The 16,091-nt window shown below is 40.6% G+C and overlaps 2 protein-coding genes across 3 annotated transcripts; both read left to right on the top strand.

Moving 5' to 3' along the window:
- The first annotated feature begins 257 nt into the window (after positions 1–257).
- nqo1 (NAD(P)H dehydrogenase, quinone 1) lies at positions 258–8,609 on the top strand. 2 transcript variants are annotated; one of them, XM_086106966.1, is made up of 6 exons: positions 259–495; positions 2,947–3,114; positions 3,837–3,967; positions 5,370–5,483; positions 6,700–6,801; positions 7,665–8,609. In XM_086106966.1, exons 1-6 carry the CDS (start codon positions 408–410, stop codon positions 8,031–8,033), a joined length of 972 nt encoding a protein of 323 aa, XP_085963092.1. In that variant the 5' UTR covers positions 259–407; the 3' UTR covers positions 8,034–8,609. The 2 variants fall into 2 exon arrangements, with proteins under 2 accessions (XP_085963093.1, XP_085963092.1); XM_086106967.1 differs by lacking the exon at positions 6,700–6,801 and having other exon boundaries at positions 258–495.
- Positions 8,610–11,032: 2,423 nt separating this feature from the next.
- On the top strand, positions 11,033–16,091 carry gabarapl2 (GABA(A) receptor-associated protein like 2). The gene is made up of 4 exons (XM_086106277.1): positions 11,033–11,249; positions 12,359–12,414; positions 12,522–12,694; positions 15,612–16,091. The coding sequence occupies exons 1-4, from the start codon at positions 11,216–11,218 to the stop codon at positions 15,700–15,702; spliced, it is 354 nt and encodes a 117-aa protein (XP_085962403.1). The 5' UTR covers positions 11,033–11,215; the 3' UTR covers positions 15,703–16,091.

The raw sequence follows: 16,091 nt of genomic DNA, 5'->3' as shown, positions 1-16,091 counted from the left end.
TTCACTTTTACTTCGAAGAAGTGAAATTAAGTCGGATTAAAGTGTTTCGGGCCACATGACTGTTGAATGTCTGTCGGATAATCCCTTATAAGTGTCCCATACATTCTTTTCCAGGCCAAATGAATTCCAATCTTATTCACCTGCACCAGTGACTCCACAGCTTGACAAAATTGCACACACACGCACACTTTAGTCTCCTCCCTTCGGAAAGCAAAAAAAAAATTAAACCGGTCTTGCAGTGTGCCAACGGGTTTTTTTTCTTGCATGTGTGTGTAGTTGCAAGTCTGGGATACTTTTGCTCCATCTCACGTCCAATCTAAAGCTGTGTCTCACGCAAAGAGCGCTACAGTGTGTATAAAAGCAGCAAGAAGCTGACTTACGGTGCAAATTGATCCAGCAGACACAGCATGGAAGCGGCCCCCGAGGAGGCGAAGTTTGAAGATGAACAGCAGCAAGCTACAGAGGACTCTCTGGTCCTTGAAACAGAAGTTGAACGTAAGTCAACATTACATTTGTTTGGAGCAAAATCATTTCAATGTGTGAACTCATTCTTCCAAACACCGAAGCCTAAAATATGTTAAAATGATCTTTTTAAAATGATCAAACTGATATTATAGAACACTGTTTTTTGTTTCCATAATGTCCAATGGAAGCACTTGACATTTAAATTGAGAATTACTTGGCATGTTTCTGCGGGGTGGTGATACTGCCCAGCATCAGCAGAAGCTTTGTTAGTTACAATGACCCTTTTATGTTTTATCTCTTGTTAATGTGTGACGAGGTCCACATTTTACTGCCATGTTTTAACAACATACCCTTATGTTTTTATATGATAACCCAGATCATGGTGGTTGTCTTAATTCCATCTAAAAAAAAAAAAAAAAAAAAGCAAAACTGTAACTTTGGTGCTGATCTTGAGCAACGTGATATTCAGCTGCAGATCATGTGTTGCATCCACAAAGGAATGTTGTTTCTCCAATCTGATGCTAATGAGACAAAACAAACAGAGGGTATTTAGGCCTTGGAAATGAGGCTTAGTCGACTTTGTTTTATTTGTACACAGACGTGTCAAATCCAGAATCAGAATGTAAAAACCCGTCCACAGTTTGGCTTTTAGCCTCAAATTCGTCGACTACCAGCAGGTAAAAAAGCTTCCCGGTCGCTTGAGGAGAAGCACCTGTGGCTAAAGCCAAACTGTGGCAGAGTTTTTACTTTCTGGACCTGGATTTCAAACCTCGCTTTTATAAACTTACAGCTAAGTTTAGAGAGCAACAATTCCGACTAAGCATTTATTATCGTGATTGTTGTTTACAGTAGCTCAGAAATGTGATGTATCATCCAAACTTCGCCATTTAATGTATAATAGCCAAAATATTGATTACAAATAACCTCTGTATGGTGCAGTTCTGCAAATGTTAACTTCAATGAACATATGATTACATTGATACTGTCCTTGAGCACCAGTGTTGATTTTCCATCCATCCATCCATTTCCTGATCCGCTTATCCTCATAAGTGTCGCAGGGCATGCTGGAGCCTATCTCAGTAGTCTTTGGGTCGTAGGCAGTGGACACCCTGAACTGGTCGCCAGCCAATCGCTGGGCACACAAAGACGAACAACCATTTGCGCTAACACTCACGCTGAGGGACAATTTAGAGTAGCGCATTAACCTAGGGTGCATGTTTTTGGAATGTAGGAGGAAACCGGAGTACCCGGACAAAACCCATGCAGGCACGGGGAGAACATTTAAACTCCACACAGGAAGGCTGTAGCCGGAATCGAACCCTGCACCTCTGCACTGTGAGGCCGGCATGCTAATCAGTCGACCACTGGGCCGCCTAAGTGTTAATTTTGTCAAACAATTATGATACTTTGTGTAAAGAAAAGGTGTGCCGTTTGCATCTAATGATGTGGTAAGAGCGCCAAAGACGTGCAACATTTCCTGTAGCTCTTGAAATAATTTCCATGTTACTCCATTCAACCTGAGATCTTAAAGAAGTGTAGTTTTCCCGTTTGATATTCCAGTTCACCGCTTGCGATAGGTCCGTGATGAGCTAGTGGTTCTCTCATCTGTGCAGGCAACAGAAGTTCATTTTTCGGTTCCTGTGTAAATGTGAGGGTAATTCCTTGTTTGTCTCAAATGTACTCTCTACCTGTAATTGGAAGGCGCTCAGCCCAGGGTAGGGCTGAAGGATTTTGGAAAATAATCTCATTGCATTTTCCCCTCAATACTGCGATTACGATTTAATACGCTATTGTGTTGTTGTTTTTTGGGTCCTCTTTCCAATTTTTTTTTTTTTAACAAACAAGCAAAACATGAATCATATTACGATAAACAAGATCAGATTTATTTTACACAAATGTTTTAGTCTTCTAGGTCAGTTTTTTGGTAAGGTACCTGTATGTCAAATGACCTGGGAATTATTATGAAAGACGAGTTTATTTACTTCAATTTGAGTTACAAAACACGTTCACTTGCAGTCTTATAAGTGATCCCTACAACAACTCCACAAAGTTTTACCAAACAACTGTGGCATGAACTTGAGTCCGTTTGTCATGAATTGGGTTACAACAATAATGCAAACAAGTCTGTGCCTTTATCACTTCAAATTTGAAGAAACGACGTGGACTTCAGGCAGTAAACATGTGGACTGGTCTTCGAAAGCATTGAACATGTAGACACATAATAAAAATAATAGGCCCACCGACCGAAATGAAGCAAATGTGTTGATTTTTGACTGCAGTCTTTGCAATTTGAAAATTGGATTCTATTACATCGTGATGTAAATTTGAATTTGATGAATAGTTCAGCTGTCATTCAGGGTGAAGTCTCTCATCAGCTGGGATAGACTCCCGCCTGCCTTGGCCCTGAACAGGAAAAGCGCTATTCAAGATGGATGGTTTGGAGAATTGGTTGCTGTTCAACCCTGTTTGTGTGTGTCATAGCTCAAAAAACGGTCCTGATCGTGTACGCCCACCAGAGCTTGGGCTCATTCAACGAAGCAGTCCGGGACGAGGCTACTAAGGAGCTTTCAAAGCAAGGCTACCGGGTCGTCGTGTCTGACCTGTACGCAATGAACTTCAAAGCCAGCGCCACAAAGAGTGATATAATTGGTGAGCTGTCTCTTAAGTATCAAGTCAAGTTCAACTTTATTGTCAAATATACGACCACATGCTGGATATATATGTATATAGGGCGGCCCGGTAGTCCAGTGGTTAGCACATAGAGGTACCGGGTTCAATTCCAGCTCCGACCTCCCTGTGTGGGGTTTGCATATTTTCCCCGGGCCTGCGTGGGTTTTCTCCGGGTACTCCGGTTTCCTCCCACATTCCAAAAACATGCATGACAGGCTGACTGACCACTCTAAATTGTCCATGGTGTGAGTGTGGGCATGGATGGTTGTTCGTCTCTGTGTGCCCTGCGATTGGCTGGCGACCGATTCAGGGGATCCCCCGCCTACTGCCCGAAGACAGCTGGGATAGGCTCCAGCACCCCTCGTGAGCACAAAGCGTTTCAGAAGATGAATGAATGAATGATTTATATATATATATATATATATATATATATATATATATACACACATATATGTATAACACATCTTTAAACTACATTTTTGTTGCGCTTCACAATTATGTGCTACTTTGTTTTGGTATATCACATAAAATCCTATGGAAATATATTTGAGTTTGTAATGGTAAGGTCACAAAATGGGAAAAAAGTTGAAAGCGTATGTATACTTTTTTCAGAGCACTGTAGACACAAATACATTAATTGCAGCCATTAAATCTGTCACTTTATTTATCAATTTACTACTGACAATATTGGTGCCGTGCAGGTGATTTGAAGAACTCAGAGCTTTTCCAGTATGGAGAGGAGACTATGCATGCCTGGAGGGAGGGTTGCCTAAGTGACGACATTATGGCCGAACAACGTAAAGTAAAAGAGGCTGAGCTCATCATCTTCCAGGTAGGGAGTCACTTGTGATGTTGAAATGACTAACAAACTACATCAAAGGTTTGTATGAAATATGATTATCAAGTAAGAACTGTTTTTGGGGTTTTTTTCCCAGTTAGGATAACTGTGGGTTTGTTTTTCTTTGCGGATTTACCATCAATTTTGCAGTTTCATTCACAATAGGATGAATGCTAAGATAATCTCAAGTGCTTGGTTTTAAAGGTTAGTCTATATATCATGCACCCAACTAAAAAAACAAAAAATAATATGATCCATGTACAAACCCAATTCCAAAAATGTTCGGACTTTGTAAAATGTAAATGAACACAGAATACAATGATTTGCAAATCCTTTTCAACCTACGGTATATTCACTTGACTGCACAACAAAGAATAAGATATTTAAAGTTCAAACGGATACGTTATGTTGTTTTATGTTGTTCTGTTTTTTTTGCAAATACACACTAATTTTGAATTTGATGCCTGCAAAATGCTCCATAAAATCTGTGACATGTGCATGTTTAGCGCTGTGTTACATCATTCTTCTGTTTATGAACACTCATTAGCATTTAGGAACTGAGGACACTGATTGTTGAAGCTTCATAGGTGGATTTTTTTCCCATTCTTGATTGATGTACAGCTTCAGTTGCCCCCCGCCCAATGTATCATTCGTTGTGTTTTGTGCTTCACATCTTCAGTGGGAAACAGGTCTGGACTGCTGGCATCCCAGGCTATTACTTGTTCTTCAACGGTTGGACTATTTGCACTCGCATTTGTCCACAAAGTGGTGAACCTCACCCAATCTTTGCGTGTGAACAACTAAGCTTTTCTGAATGCTCCTTTAAATCCCACTCATGTCACCCACATGCTCCCCATTAAACTGTTTTCCAAACAGGTGGGGGGGTTTTAATTTGTTTTTTTTGTTTGTTTGTTTGTTTGTTTTTCACATTCCTCATTTTTCGCAATGTTTTTGTTGTCCCATCCCATCTTTTTTGGAATGTGTTGCAAGCATCAAATTCAAAATGAGAGATTTTTTTTTTGTAAGAGAACAATAACATCCATCCGTTTGAACATGAAATATCTTGGAATTGGAGTTGGCACCATTAACATGTGGACCTCGGGCCTTCAGTCAACATATCACTGAATATTACGGCATTACTGTATATCGAAATGGTTCTATATTATTTCGGGAAAAAAAAGAATTTATTTGATGTTTAAGAAAGCATTTTCACCAGGCGTGCCAATGATGATGGAGGGGTAAGTGTGATGTATTCTATTGATATTGGGGTATTTTGACAAAAGCACCTGGCAACTGTTTTGAATTTGGAAAAGGAAAAAAATTCATCTTTGAGCATGACTGAAAAGGCAAGAGAACTAATTTAATAAAAAATAAATATTATAATGTCGTTCTGCAGTTTCCTTTGTACTGGTTCAGTGTACCTGCCATCATGAAGGGATGGATGGACCGAGTGCTGACTCAGGGCTTTGCTTTCTCCCTGGAAAAGATGTACAACAACGGTATTTTCAAGGTTCGTCTCAGAGGAGCTGCTACAGTACTGTACGTAGAACTGTGATAATGACATTAAAATGAATCAGGTGGCGGCGGCACGGTGATCGATTTGTTAGCGCGTCGGCCACACTTGCAGATGTGCAGGGTTCGATTCTGGCTCCGGCCTTGCTGTGTGGAGTTTGCATGTTCTCCCCATGCCTGTGTGGGTTTTCTCCGGGTACTCTGGTTTCCTCCCACATTCCAAAACACATGCATAGCAGGTTGATGGAATACTCCAAATTGTCCCTAGGTGTGATTGTGAGCACGAATGATTGTTTGTCTCTGTGTGCCTGCGATTGGCTGGCAACCAGTTCAAGGTGTCCCCCACCTACTGCCTGAAGACAGCTGGGATAGGCTCCAGCACGCCCGCAACCCTTGTGAGGATGAGTGGATCAGAAAATGGATGGATGGATGGATGAATGGCTGGATGGATCGATGAATGAATCAGGTGCTGTACGTCTCTTTGAGAAAATGCCTGAATAGTACAGTACAATGAATAAATCCATCCATCCATCCATTCGCTGTACCACTTATCCTCATAAGAGTCATGTGCTGGAATCTAATGTATCTCAGCTGACTTTGGTGAGGTGCAACGTGCACCCTGGATTGGTCACCAGCCAATCGTAAGTCACATATAGACAAACATTATTACATTCACATTCACGCTTAGAGACAATTTTGAGTCTTTAATTAACATACCATGCATGTTTTTGGAATGTGGGAGGAAGCTGGAGTACCCACAGAAAACCTACGCAGGCATAGGGAGAACATGGAAACGGCACACAGGAAGGCCAGAACTCTGATTTGAACCAATGACCGTTAAACTGTGAGGCGGATGTGATAATCAGTCATCCACCACGCCACCTGAATAAATACAATGAAAACTAAAACACAGATGATTTGGTAATGCAAAGCACAGTACCTGAAATACAGTACACTGTATAATTTTTTGTATGTTTCTTTATTATTATTTATTAATAGTATTATTGTCATTGTTATTATGCAATACAATACTATACATCTTTATTTATATAGTGCTTTCACATCAGTCTATAAATTTAATATATCAGCAGATCAGTAGACGCCACTTAAGATAAGTTTGATACTCAGTTGTTTATATATGTGAGTGCCTGAGAGATCAGGTCCTTGCCATCAACACAACTGCTAATATATGTGATTTAATGTTTCCCTCCAAGGATAAGAAAGCAATGTTATCCTTTACAACTGGAGCAATAGAATCAATGTTTCGCCCCGATGGCATCAATGGAGACATTAACGTCACACTGTGGCCTCTTCAGGTGAGGATTATCTGCTGTTAAAACTACTCACATATCAACAGAGAAAATGTACTCTTTCCAGGCCATTTAGTTAATCTGGTGATTCTGAACGAGGGTAGCATAGCACCACATTGTTTAGTGAGACATCCTTAGGTGTGTCTTTGTTTAATTTGTTTATTGTAAAAAAATAAATAAATAAAATCTCAATTAAAATGATGCGTTGCCTCAATAAAGGTTGGGCAACACAGATGCAGGTCAAACACAAAAATCAGCAAAATATTTTTAGGGTCATCATAACCATGCGCTCACCCGTGGGCATCCACTTGTCACGTTTCGGTTTTGCGGTCTGGCCAGCAGGTGGCATGAGCGGACTTTCTGCACACCTGCTGCCAATCTGTAATCATTAGACTCAGCATTTAAGGACTCCTCCGCCATTCACCTGTTGTGGGAGTATTGTTCTATGGCATTGCTGACTTCGCTGTCCTTTGACTTATTGGCTTTTGACCTCGTCGTGATTTCGCGTTATAGTTCTCGGTACCCATTTTTGAGTAAGTGCTGTTTTTGTTTTGATGATCTGGCTTTTGGGCGTGTACTGGTGTTACATTGTTTTTCGTTCGTATTTTGCGATCTTTATTTTTCGTCCTTGCTTTTTGTGCAAGCGTTTTTTGTTACTCGTTTGGATTTGCCTCCTGGTCCTTATTGGGGACCAGCGCTTTATGTTCTCGCCTTATTTTCGGTGCGATTGAGACATTAAATTGTCTTTGTCTACACTTTTTGGATCCTCCCAAACTCTGTTTACCCGAGACTTAACACCACTGTGCTATGCACACCACCGTTTTTGCTTCACTTCACATGTGTGCCTTTTGTTTTTGTTTGTTTTTCAGAATGGCACTCTGCACTTCTGCGGATTTCAGGTCCTTGCTCCTCAGATTTTCTGGAGTCCAGCTCACTGTCTTGCTGAAGTGCGAACTGCAATGCTAAAGCAGTGGCGTGTGCGTCTCAAGGGACTGCTGGCTGAAAAGTGTCTGACTTTTACCCCTTGTGAATGGTTTGGCCTCAGCTTTGAAAAGGGGTTCTTGCTCCAGCCAGAGGTGAAGGAGGAGCAGAAGTCCAATGCCTATGGGATCACCACAGGGCACCATCTTGGCAAATTACTTCCCCCTGACAACCAGACCAAAGCACAGCTCACAGATGAGGAGCTTGTCAGTAACCGCCTTCACACACAGATGGCTGTAACTACACACAAAATGTGATTGCGAAACAGAGTACCAGAATCACCCTAATCAATTTACTGAACTCTTACTGTGTGTGTGTGTATATATATATATATATATACACACATACATACTGTATGTATTTCACATTTTTACTCGATTCATTTGTATGTCTGTGATATGTGTCATGTAAAATGTTTTTTATATATAATAGATTTTGAAATCTGATTCATATTTGGTCTAACAAAATGTTTAAAAAATAGTTTAAACAAGAACATAGTTAATAACATAATTTTGAATGTAACATCAACTTATTTTGTGGGAGGAAAGTGCAGTAATAAAAATTGTTTGTCATCTTTTAAGGAAATGAAGGAAATAGCTGAAACCATAAGTTTGAAGAGTCTAATATTTAATACAAATTTTAAATTTGTTTTGATTGAATGGTGTTTCTGTATTGCTGTAGTTAAAAAAAAAAAACAGGATGGCCATGATGACAGAAGCTGAGCTGCACTGTAATTGTTCCCAAACAGGTTTTGTGGCTACAGGTTGAAACAATTCACACTTGTCCCTTAACCTCATAATACCCCCATAATAAAGTAACATCCTCATAATGTGGTTAAAGATGACCCAATCACTGATGTTCTTTAAACACTTCATTACCATAAGTGGGAACAGAGTGCACATTCATTCAAGGGCTGCTCTCGGCCACAACTCATGCCCAGTCACTCCACACATTGACTGACAGACTTCAGCCCGCATACTGTAGAAGCTGGAAAGTTCCTATACTCTGCTGAGGTCACAGACGTCAATCACCAGGCCTACCCTAAACAGCCTACATTCATACTAATGAGTGCAGAAACAAATTAAGTGCACTTCTATCGTGCTTTACCCACACCATACGTACAAGTAAACATCCATCCATCCATTTTCTCATCTGTTTATCCTTACAAGGGTCGTGGGCGTGCTGGAGCCTTTCCCTGCTGTCTTCTGGCATTAGGCTGGGTTCACCCTGAACTTGTTGGCAGACAATCGCAGGGCACACATAACAAACAAACATCCGAAGTAACAATCACACCTCGGGACAATTTAGAGTGTTCCATTAACCTGTCTTGCATGTTTTCGAAATGTGGGAGGATATTTGAGTCCCCGGAGAAAACATACAAACTCCACACAGGAAAGCGGGAGCCGGAATCAAACCCTGCACCTCTGCACTGTGAGGCAGATGTGCTATCCAGTCCATCACCGTGCCACCCAAGTAAACATATATTTTTTTACACCAATTTGCAAAGCATGCTTTTTTTTCTTCCAAGATGGCGCCCGAGTAGGCAGACATCGGCAAGTGCTCTTCAGGAGCCTTTCTTTTTTGTTGTTGTTGTTTTTGTGTTGCTTTGTTACATGGTGTTGTTGTTTCGTCTTGTGGACCAGATGTGGATTGTTTTCAGCATTTTTGGCCACGACATTCGTCAAAGAAGAAGAATCTGTGCTTGGTGATTGCGCCTTCTCTGCATCACTTGTGTACCAGCACTGATTTTGATTGGGAAGAATGTTGGCGCCATCTGACTGTCGTTGCTGGACATCCCCGGGGCGCTTGTGTTTTTTGTGCCTGTAATGGGCAGCATTTTTCACAGCCCTGTTTTGTTCAGCGGGAATGTCGGTGCTGTTGGACAGTCTGCGGCTGGATGGATGGATGGCTTGTGGAGCCGACGATGAGAAGAAAGGAGCGTCAGCGCAGAGCGCCGATGCCAATGTGGAACTGGGAGTCACGGCTTGGAATTGAAGTGGATTTACATGGGACAGGAGATGTGAGCCAATCTCTCTTTTTCGTCAATGGATGCGACAGCTTCTTGTTGCTTTTAAACTTAGCTTGTAGCAGACGTGTGCACATTTTCAGCATGACGTCTTTGATCCACTGGTGAAAGGACACTTTGCTTTGCTCCTCTTTCATCAATAACTGCTTCAAACAACAAAGTGTAAGTGGTTGAGATTGGACAACTGTCTGTCTTATAACACATAAGACACAGACAGTGTCGTATTATTTTGTCATTTTATGTCAACTGTTGTTTTGATGGCCGCGCGGGCACCCGCAGCGGCTCCTCTCTCTCCTGTGGTTGAGAGGAATGAAATTTCATTTGTGCTGTATGTTGCACATGTAGCACATTTGACAATAAAGTTGACTTGAACTTGAATGCTGGCAATTGTGCAGTTTCCCCATTGTTACAATACTAAATAATTGCCTCTGCATCTTGTTTTGTATGATTGTTTATTTATTTGGGGGCAAACTCCTGCAAATGGCATGGACGACCATATGTGGACCTAGGGCCTTTAGTTTGACACCTGTGGTTTAATGGATCTGAATGCATCTTCCACCTAAAACTGCCAGACACATTTACCCTTCCTTCTCCTGTCCTACAATTGGTGCTTTGTGCTTTCTTCCACTGGCTTCAACAATACATTCTTTTTTTTTTTTTTTTTTGTAAGTAGAAAATGCCAAAAGGTTCAGGTTTGAAAGTTACAGTGTTGTTACTAAATCGATTCCATTGTGAGATTGCCAGCAATGGTTGGCCGTTTGGCTGTTGCTTTGCGGGTAAACGTACTCAATAACAATGCGAAAATACAAATACTGTACAGTACATTCAATGTAGCTGTGGTGGTGATAGTGGTTCATACTTTAATTTATACATACCCGTACATTATTTTTATACTGTACTTGTAACAAATCACAATAACTGTAACAAATCATCAGAGGGGTTTTTGACGTATACAGAATGATGACGTAAGAAAATTGCTTGGAGCCAAAGAGGTAGGGATTGATGACAAATGTATTTCATGTCAAACGTATTTTGTTGCATTACGAACATGTGTAGATAAATATAAAGTGTAACAACAATGGGAAAACATGCGCATTTTAACTTCATTGTCTGGTGACTACGTTTGCGATATTCGCCCATTTGCTACCGTCTTCCAAGAAGTACAGCCGAATCAAATAATCCAGTGAAGACGTAATACCAAAGGCGGCTCCCGGTTGGCTGACAGCGTGGGGGCGGTGCTTGTTTGTTGTTTTGCTGAAGTGTTGACTTAAAACAGACGACCGAGGACCTGCTTTTACGTCTATTTCGAATCGCAATTTAAACAATACTGAACGATAGCTTACTCTCAGACCTAACCTCGAGTGACTCTTGTAATCATCTGTACCGACCCGAGAGAGCCCGAAAACGGCAACCATGAAATGGATGTTCAAAGAGGATCATTCTCTGGGTAAGGGAGGGGAGATGGCGTTAATATGACGAAGGCACGAGAATATTATTTTAAAACGATTCAGATGACTATTGAAAATACATTCCATAGAGTGTACAAATGGTATGTTATGTCGGGTGACATTTCATAAACCGTTGTAATGGACGGATGGCCTTGTCCTCGAATGGCTTGACTATCTTGGGAGGCTTCGTGGTTTTAGCTAACACCTTCAATACGACCAACACCTTGAATACTGCTGCAAAAAAATCGTATATATAGTTATACTTAATCCAATGGATGCTGGTGTTGTGAGCAGGTATGCGTCGTGCCTTTGTCCATACGCACAGGACGATTTCAGTACTGCACTTGTTGGGCTAATGGTGGTGACACGAAGAGCCGCTAGACTCTCAAGCCTTCGATTCTGCGCCATTGACAAATGCTTATCAAATATTCGATTCGCCTTTGAGTATACCAAAACAGTCAGCCGTGGGCATCCACTCGAAATTGTAGCGAAGCGTTTTAAGCACGGAGGAGACTATTGTTTTGGCAGATCCTGAAGAGGCCTACAGGGGGTGGCCTTTAGAAATTTGCATAACAACTTCTGTTTGATGAAAGTGACGTACATAGTTCCCTGTCACTGTTAAATTATATGACAATTGCCTCTGATCGGTGGCCGAAAAGAAAGCCGACTTGCATACTCAACAGAGAGTTCCATTTGCACCATTACATCTATCACAACAACAAACAATAATTTGTTTAGAGCACAGCCATGTGGTTAATAATTGAATAGGATGCTGCTATTTTAAATCAGCTGGATGAAGACTACATAGTGGAAAGCCGTGCTATCGTAAAAAAAAAAGTACGGTTCAGTACACTACATTTTCAACACATAGTTGTTGCTGTTAGCTGCCAGAAGACATATAATTGTGCGTCCCTTTTTACCCATGTTATTACGAGGTACAAAGCAAGACTGCTTCCCTTCAGCGCAACCATGGAAATGTGTTAAAAAATGCATGAGTCTGTTGAATCAATGGCTAAGTATAGTCTAAACTTGATTTCACCAAACATGAGCTGTTTTCGAGTCGTCTTTAGTTCTAAAAATAATGCAAATATTACTTGTTATGCTGCAGAACATCGATGCATAGAATCTGCCAAAATCCGCAACAAGTACCCTGACAGGGTCCCAGTAAGTGAAATCTTTCTCAACTGTTTTTTTTCCCTTTATGAGCCTTGTTTTTTTGTTTGTTTGTTTTTTTAACACTGACTGTTTGCCAACTGCGCAATGCATGATAGGTGATTGTGGAGAAAGTGTCTGGGTCCCAGATAGTGGACATTGACAAGAGGAAGTACCTGGTCCCCTCTGACATCACAGTGGCTCAGTTCATGTGGATCATCAGGAAACGCATCCAGCTGCCCTCGGAGAAGGCCATCTTCCTGTTTGTGGACAAGACAGTCCCCCAGTCCAGGTCAGAACAACAATATTTGACAGATCTTGTATCTTGGACCCAACTTGTTCTATTTATGCATCACATTTGAACTCAACTGTTTATGATGTGTGAGTGAGGTTTATTTTTAGTCTGCTGTAAAAAATAAATTGCAGGTGTCAGCTCAGATACAGTGATTAAGGATTAATGCCTCTTCTATCAACAAAAATGGCAATTTTTTTGTTTAAAAAAACAGCATATAAGATGGGGGGTTTTCTATAGCTTCCTTAAAATTAACATGACTTTTATCCCCGAGATTGTTTCACTGGTACACTGTCCATCCATTATTCCATCCATTTTCCGATCCGCTTTATCCTCACTAGGGTCGCAGGGGGTGCTGGAACCTATCCTAGCTGTCTTCGGACAGTAGGCGGGGGACACCCTGAACTGGTTGCCAGCCAATTGCAGACTGGTACACTGTGTTGCACCGAAAGCAACGAGAGCCAAGATCGATCCTAAAAAATATTTAAGCCCGACCCGGCCCGAGCCCGATCACTTAACTTGATTTGCAGCCCCGAGCCCGAAGCAAACCCGAGATTTCATATTTTATTTGTGAGGACTCGGGAGGAGCAGGGTTGATTTCTGATAACAAAGCCTGTCTTTTTAAACGAAATCTAAGTTAAACAAGACTGTATAAACATTTACATCTGTTATATTTCTGTTTCTGAAGAGGTTACATGAACCGACAATTTCCCATCATTGACGGATTTTTTTTCAGAGTGGACAGGAAAAATTTAAGGCCGTCCGTCATTTTGACGGGTTAAAAATTGGGCCGTAAACCACAACAGCAGTACGTCCTTAAGAATCCAGCGTGGCACTTTGAGCACTTTGAGAGAAGCAGTGAGATAGACGAACACTGACGGGTGGATACTCGACAGAGACTGGAAGGAGTTCTTTGAATTGTCATTGCAAGAGTTTAGTACAGTACGTGTTGTGATCAGGCGACTTCTGTTTTTATGCGAACCACGGCCTCTCGTGGCCAAAACAATTCACGACCTCGAAACAAACAAAAATAAGTCGGCGAGAGAGAAGCCCGACCCGACCCGAACCTGAAGCAATGATTGATAATTTTGGGTCGGGCTCGGCCGGCCCAATCTTACCTCTAAAAGCAACCCAATTCTAGCTGTTGCAATATCCTTCCTTACTGTTAGATGTCACTAACTTCTTCACACTGTTTCTTCTCAGGTTTGACTCTTGAGAACATTTCAAATTTGAGGTAGCCAAAGGAGCTGTATGGTTGGTTAATACATTATGGCTACTTTTCACAGTAACAACTTCATTTGAAAAACATGGCAGGGAACATTTGCGCCATTCCTTGTTGCTTATGGCACTTTTGGACCACTATTTGTGCCCCAAAAGTCATTTTACAAGTCAGTTATACAACAGTCACATGCGGGAAGCTGGCAAATTAGAGACAGCATGAACACAAAGGCAAGCAAGATTTTAGAAATTAGGGAAATTAAATTAATTTTTTTTAACTCCCCAAAATCTGTCATTTAGAGAAAAAGAAATGATTTGAACAAATCCCTATTATAGGCTCCATCACAAACACCGTTGAAAATGGATGGATGGATGAAAACATATCAACAATTGTTGAGTGTAAAAGAAAACTCGTGTCGAGCAACAAAGCTGGAACATCCGGTTGGGCTTCCAAAAGCACCTCTGTGAGATGAGATGCACATTTGTCAACCACCCTTTCTTTTTTAAAGATTGCTTTTGTTTCCCCTGGCATAATAATTGATAGAATGATTGCACTTGTGACAACATTCATTGAGCGGTGATGTCGCGACATCATCCTTCTATCCCGCTCCAGTCTCGAGTCATAACAACTCAAACCAAGAATAACCTAAATTTTACTTTAGTTTAACGGTTGCAGTTAATGTACATGGAACGTAAAACGTTCGTAGCAACAGAGTTTACCCAATGTAAATGACACTCATGACAGCTTGCTCACTCCTCGGAGCCTTCAAAGCCACTGACAAATAAGTATCCCACACATGGAAATAACATTGCAAAAACTATAGGGTTGCATGGCATGATGGTGAGATGGTTCACCTCCAACTGTGAACATGCATCTGAGACCAAAATATGAACTTTATTGTGAGATAGAAACAACATTAGAGAGGTAGAAGGTGCAAAATAATATTTGTTTAGCCAAATTCAATCAAAGATTAAATTTAAGTAATTTCTCCAAGACCGTTAACAGAGTCACTACGGGTGAAGTTTGTCAATACTGTACCGGTACAGGAGTTAAAAATTCAGCCTCTTTAAGAGTTGGGGGAATATCATTATAGTTAGTTTTTATATTGTTTTGTCTTGATTTTTGAAATTCAGTTTGTTTTAATTCGTCTTTACAACAGGTTTGTCAGTTTAAAAAACATTTTAATGCTTCCTTGTAGTTTTGTTTTAGTTTTAGTGTAAACTTTAGTTTTTCAGCACATGGATTATTTGTCAAGTGCAAGATAAAGAAACTAAACTAATCTACAAATCTCAAGCAACTGTTGGATTTTCCTTCCTCTGAATTGACCTTCAGCAATATCGACACAAATGCATTAAAAATGAACTCTGAAGGCTCATGTATGATGTTAACTGACAAAGCTGAAAATGGACATTTTTGCTTTTAATACAGTATGTTTCATTTAGCTTTATAAATGCAAGTTGAAGATTCAGTTAGTTTTTCTTTTTATTAGCAGTTTTGTTTTTTTAATTCCATTCACAAAAATGTGTTCAATTTTAGTTTAGATATTTTTTTAACTCGAATTACTTTATTTGAATTCATTTATTTATTTCTTCCCAACTCGAATAACCTTAGTTTGTAATTGCAACTGTTAAAATGAACAGGCGTCGTATGTAGCAGAGGAGCTGGCGATATTGAAAATGTGTCCATTTCATGTTTCAGCATCACAATGGGACAACTGTATGAAAAGGAGAAAGACGAAGATGGCTTTTTATATGTGGCTTACAGTGGCGAAAACACCTTCGGCTTGTAAAAGAAGCAGCCATGATAGTGAGCCGACCTTACCTGCTGACATCTAATCATAGCCCCCACTTGGCCTCTGGAGAAAGGCTTGGGAACCCCATTGAAAACACCACAGAAGGATGGACTATCTGCTCACCGGGATAAATCAAAAAAGTGTGCCAGTGTCTTTTGTTTTTTTGTGCCCCATGTTGCACCTGTCCATCAAAGATTCATATACTTAGTTGCTTATAGTGCAGTAACTTTACTTTTCTTTTCTTCCCAACTCCTTTTGTGTGAATGGCTTGCATTTAGTTTTACTTTTGTCTTTGAAAACAATATTTATGAAATTGGAATATTTTAATTTAAATATTTGGAGGTAAGGTAGCTGGATGACCTAACCAATAAAAAGAGGGAAATAAA

This window comes from Hippocampus guttulatus, chromosome 3, assembly GCF_054856545.1.
Source record: "Hippocampus guttulatus isolate MCC_2025c chromosome 3, RoL_Hgut_1.0, whole genome shotgun sequence".
Classification (NCBI taxonomy): Eukaryota; Metazoa; Chordata; class Actinopteri; order Syngnathiformes; family Syngnathidae; genus Hippocampus; species Hippocampus guttulatus.
Note: the sequence above shows the minus strand (reverse complement) of the source record. Positions and strands in the feature narration are given on the sequence as shown.

Excerpts from the sequence above, each read along its gene's own strand:
- nqo1 (XM_086106966.1), top strand. The coding sequence starts at position 408 with ATGGAAGCGGCCCCCGAGGAGGCGAAGTTTGAAGATGAACAGCAGCAA. Across the intron at positions 496-2,946 it reads CCTTGAAACAGAAGTTGAAC|CTCAAAAAACGGTCCTGATC; the intron begins GTAAGTCAACAT and ends TGTGTGTCATAG. Across the intron at positions 3,115-3,836 it reads CACAAAGAGTGATATAATTG|GTGATTTGAAGAACTCAGAG; the intron begins GTGAGCTGTCTC and ends GGTGCCGTGCAG.
- gabarapl2 (XM_086106277.1), top strand. The coding sequence starts at position 11,216 with ATGAAATGGATGTTCAAAGAGGATCATTCTCTGG. Across the intron at positions 11,250-12,358 it reads CAAAGAGGATCATTCTCTGG|AACATCGATGCATAGAATCT; the intron begins GTAAGGGAGGGG and ends GTTATGCTGCAG. Across the intron at positions 12,415-12,521 it reads AGTACCCTGACAGGGTCCCA|GTGATTGTGGAGAAAGTGTC; the intron begins GTAAGTGAAATC and ends AATGCATGATAG.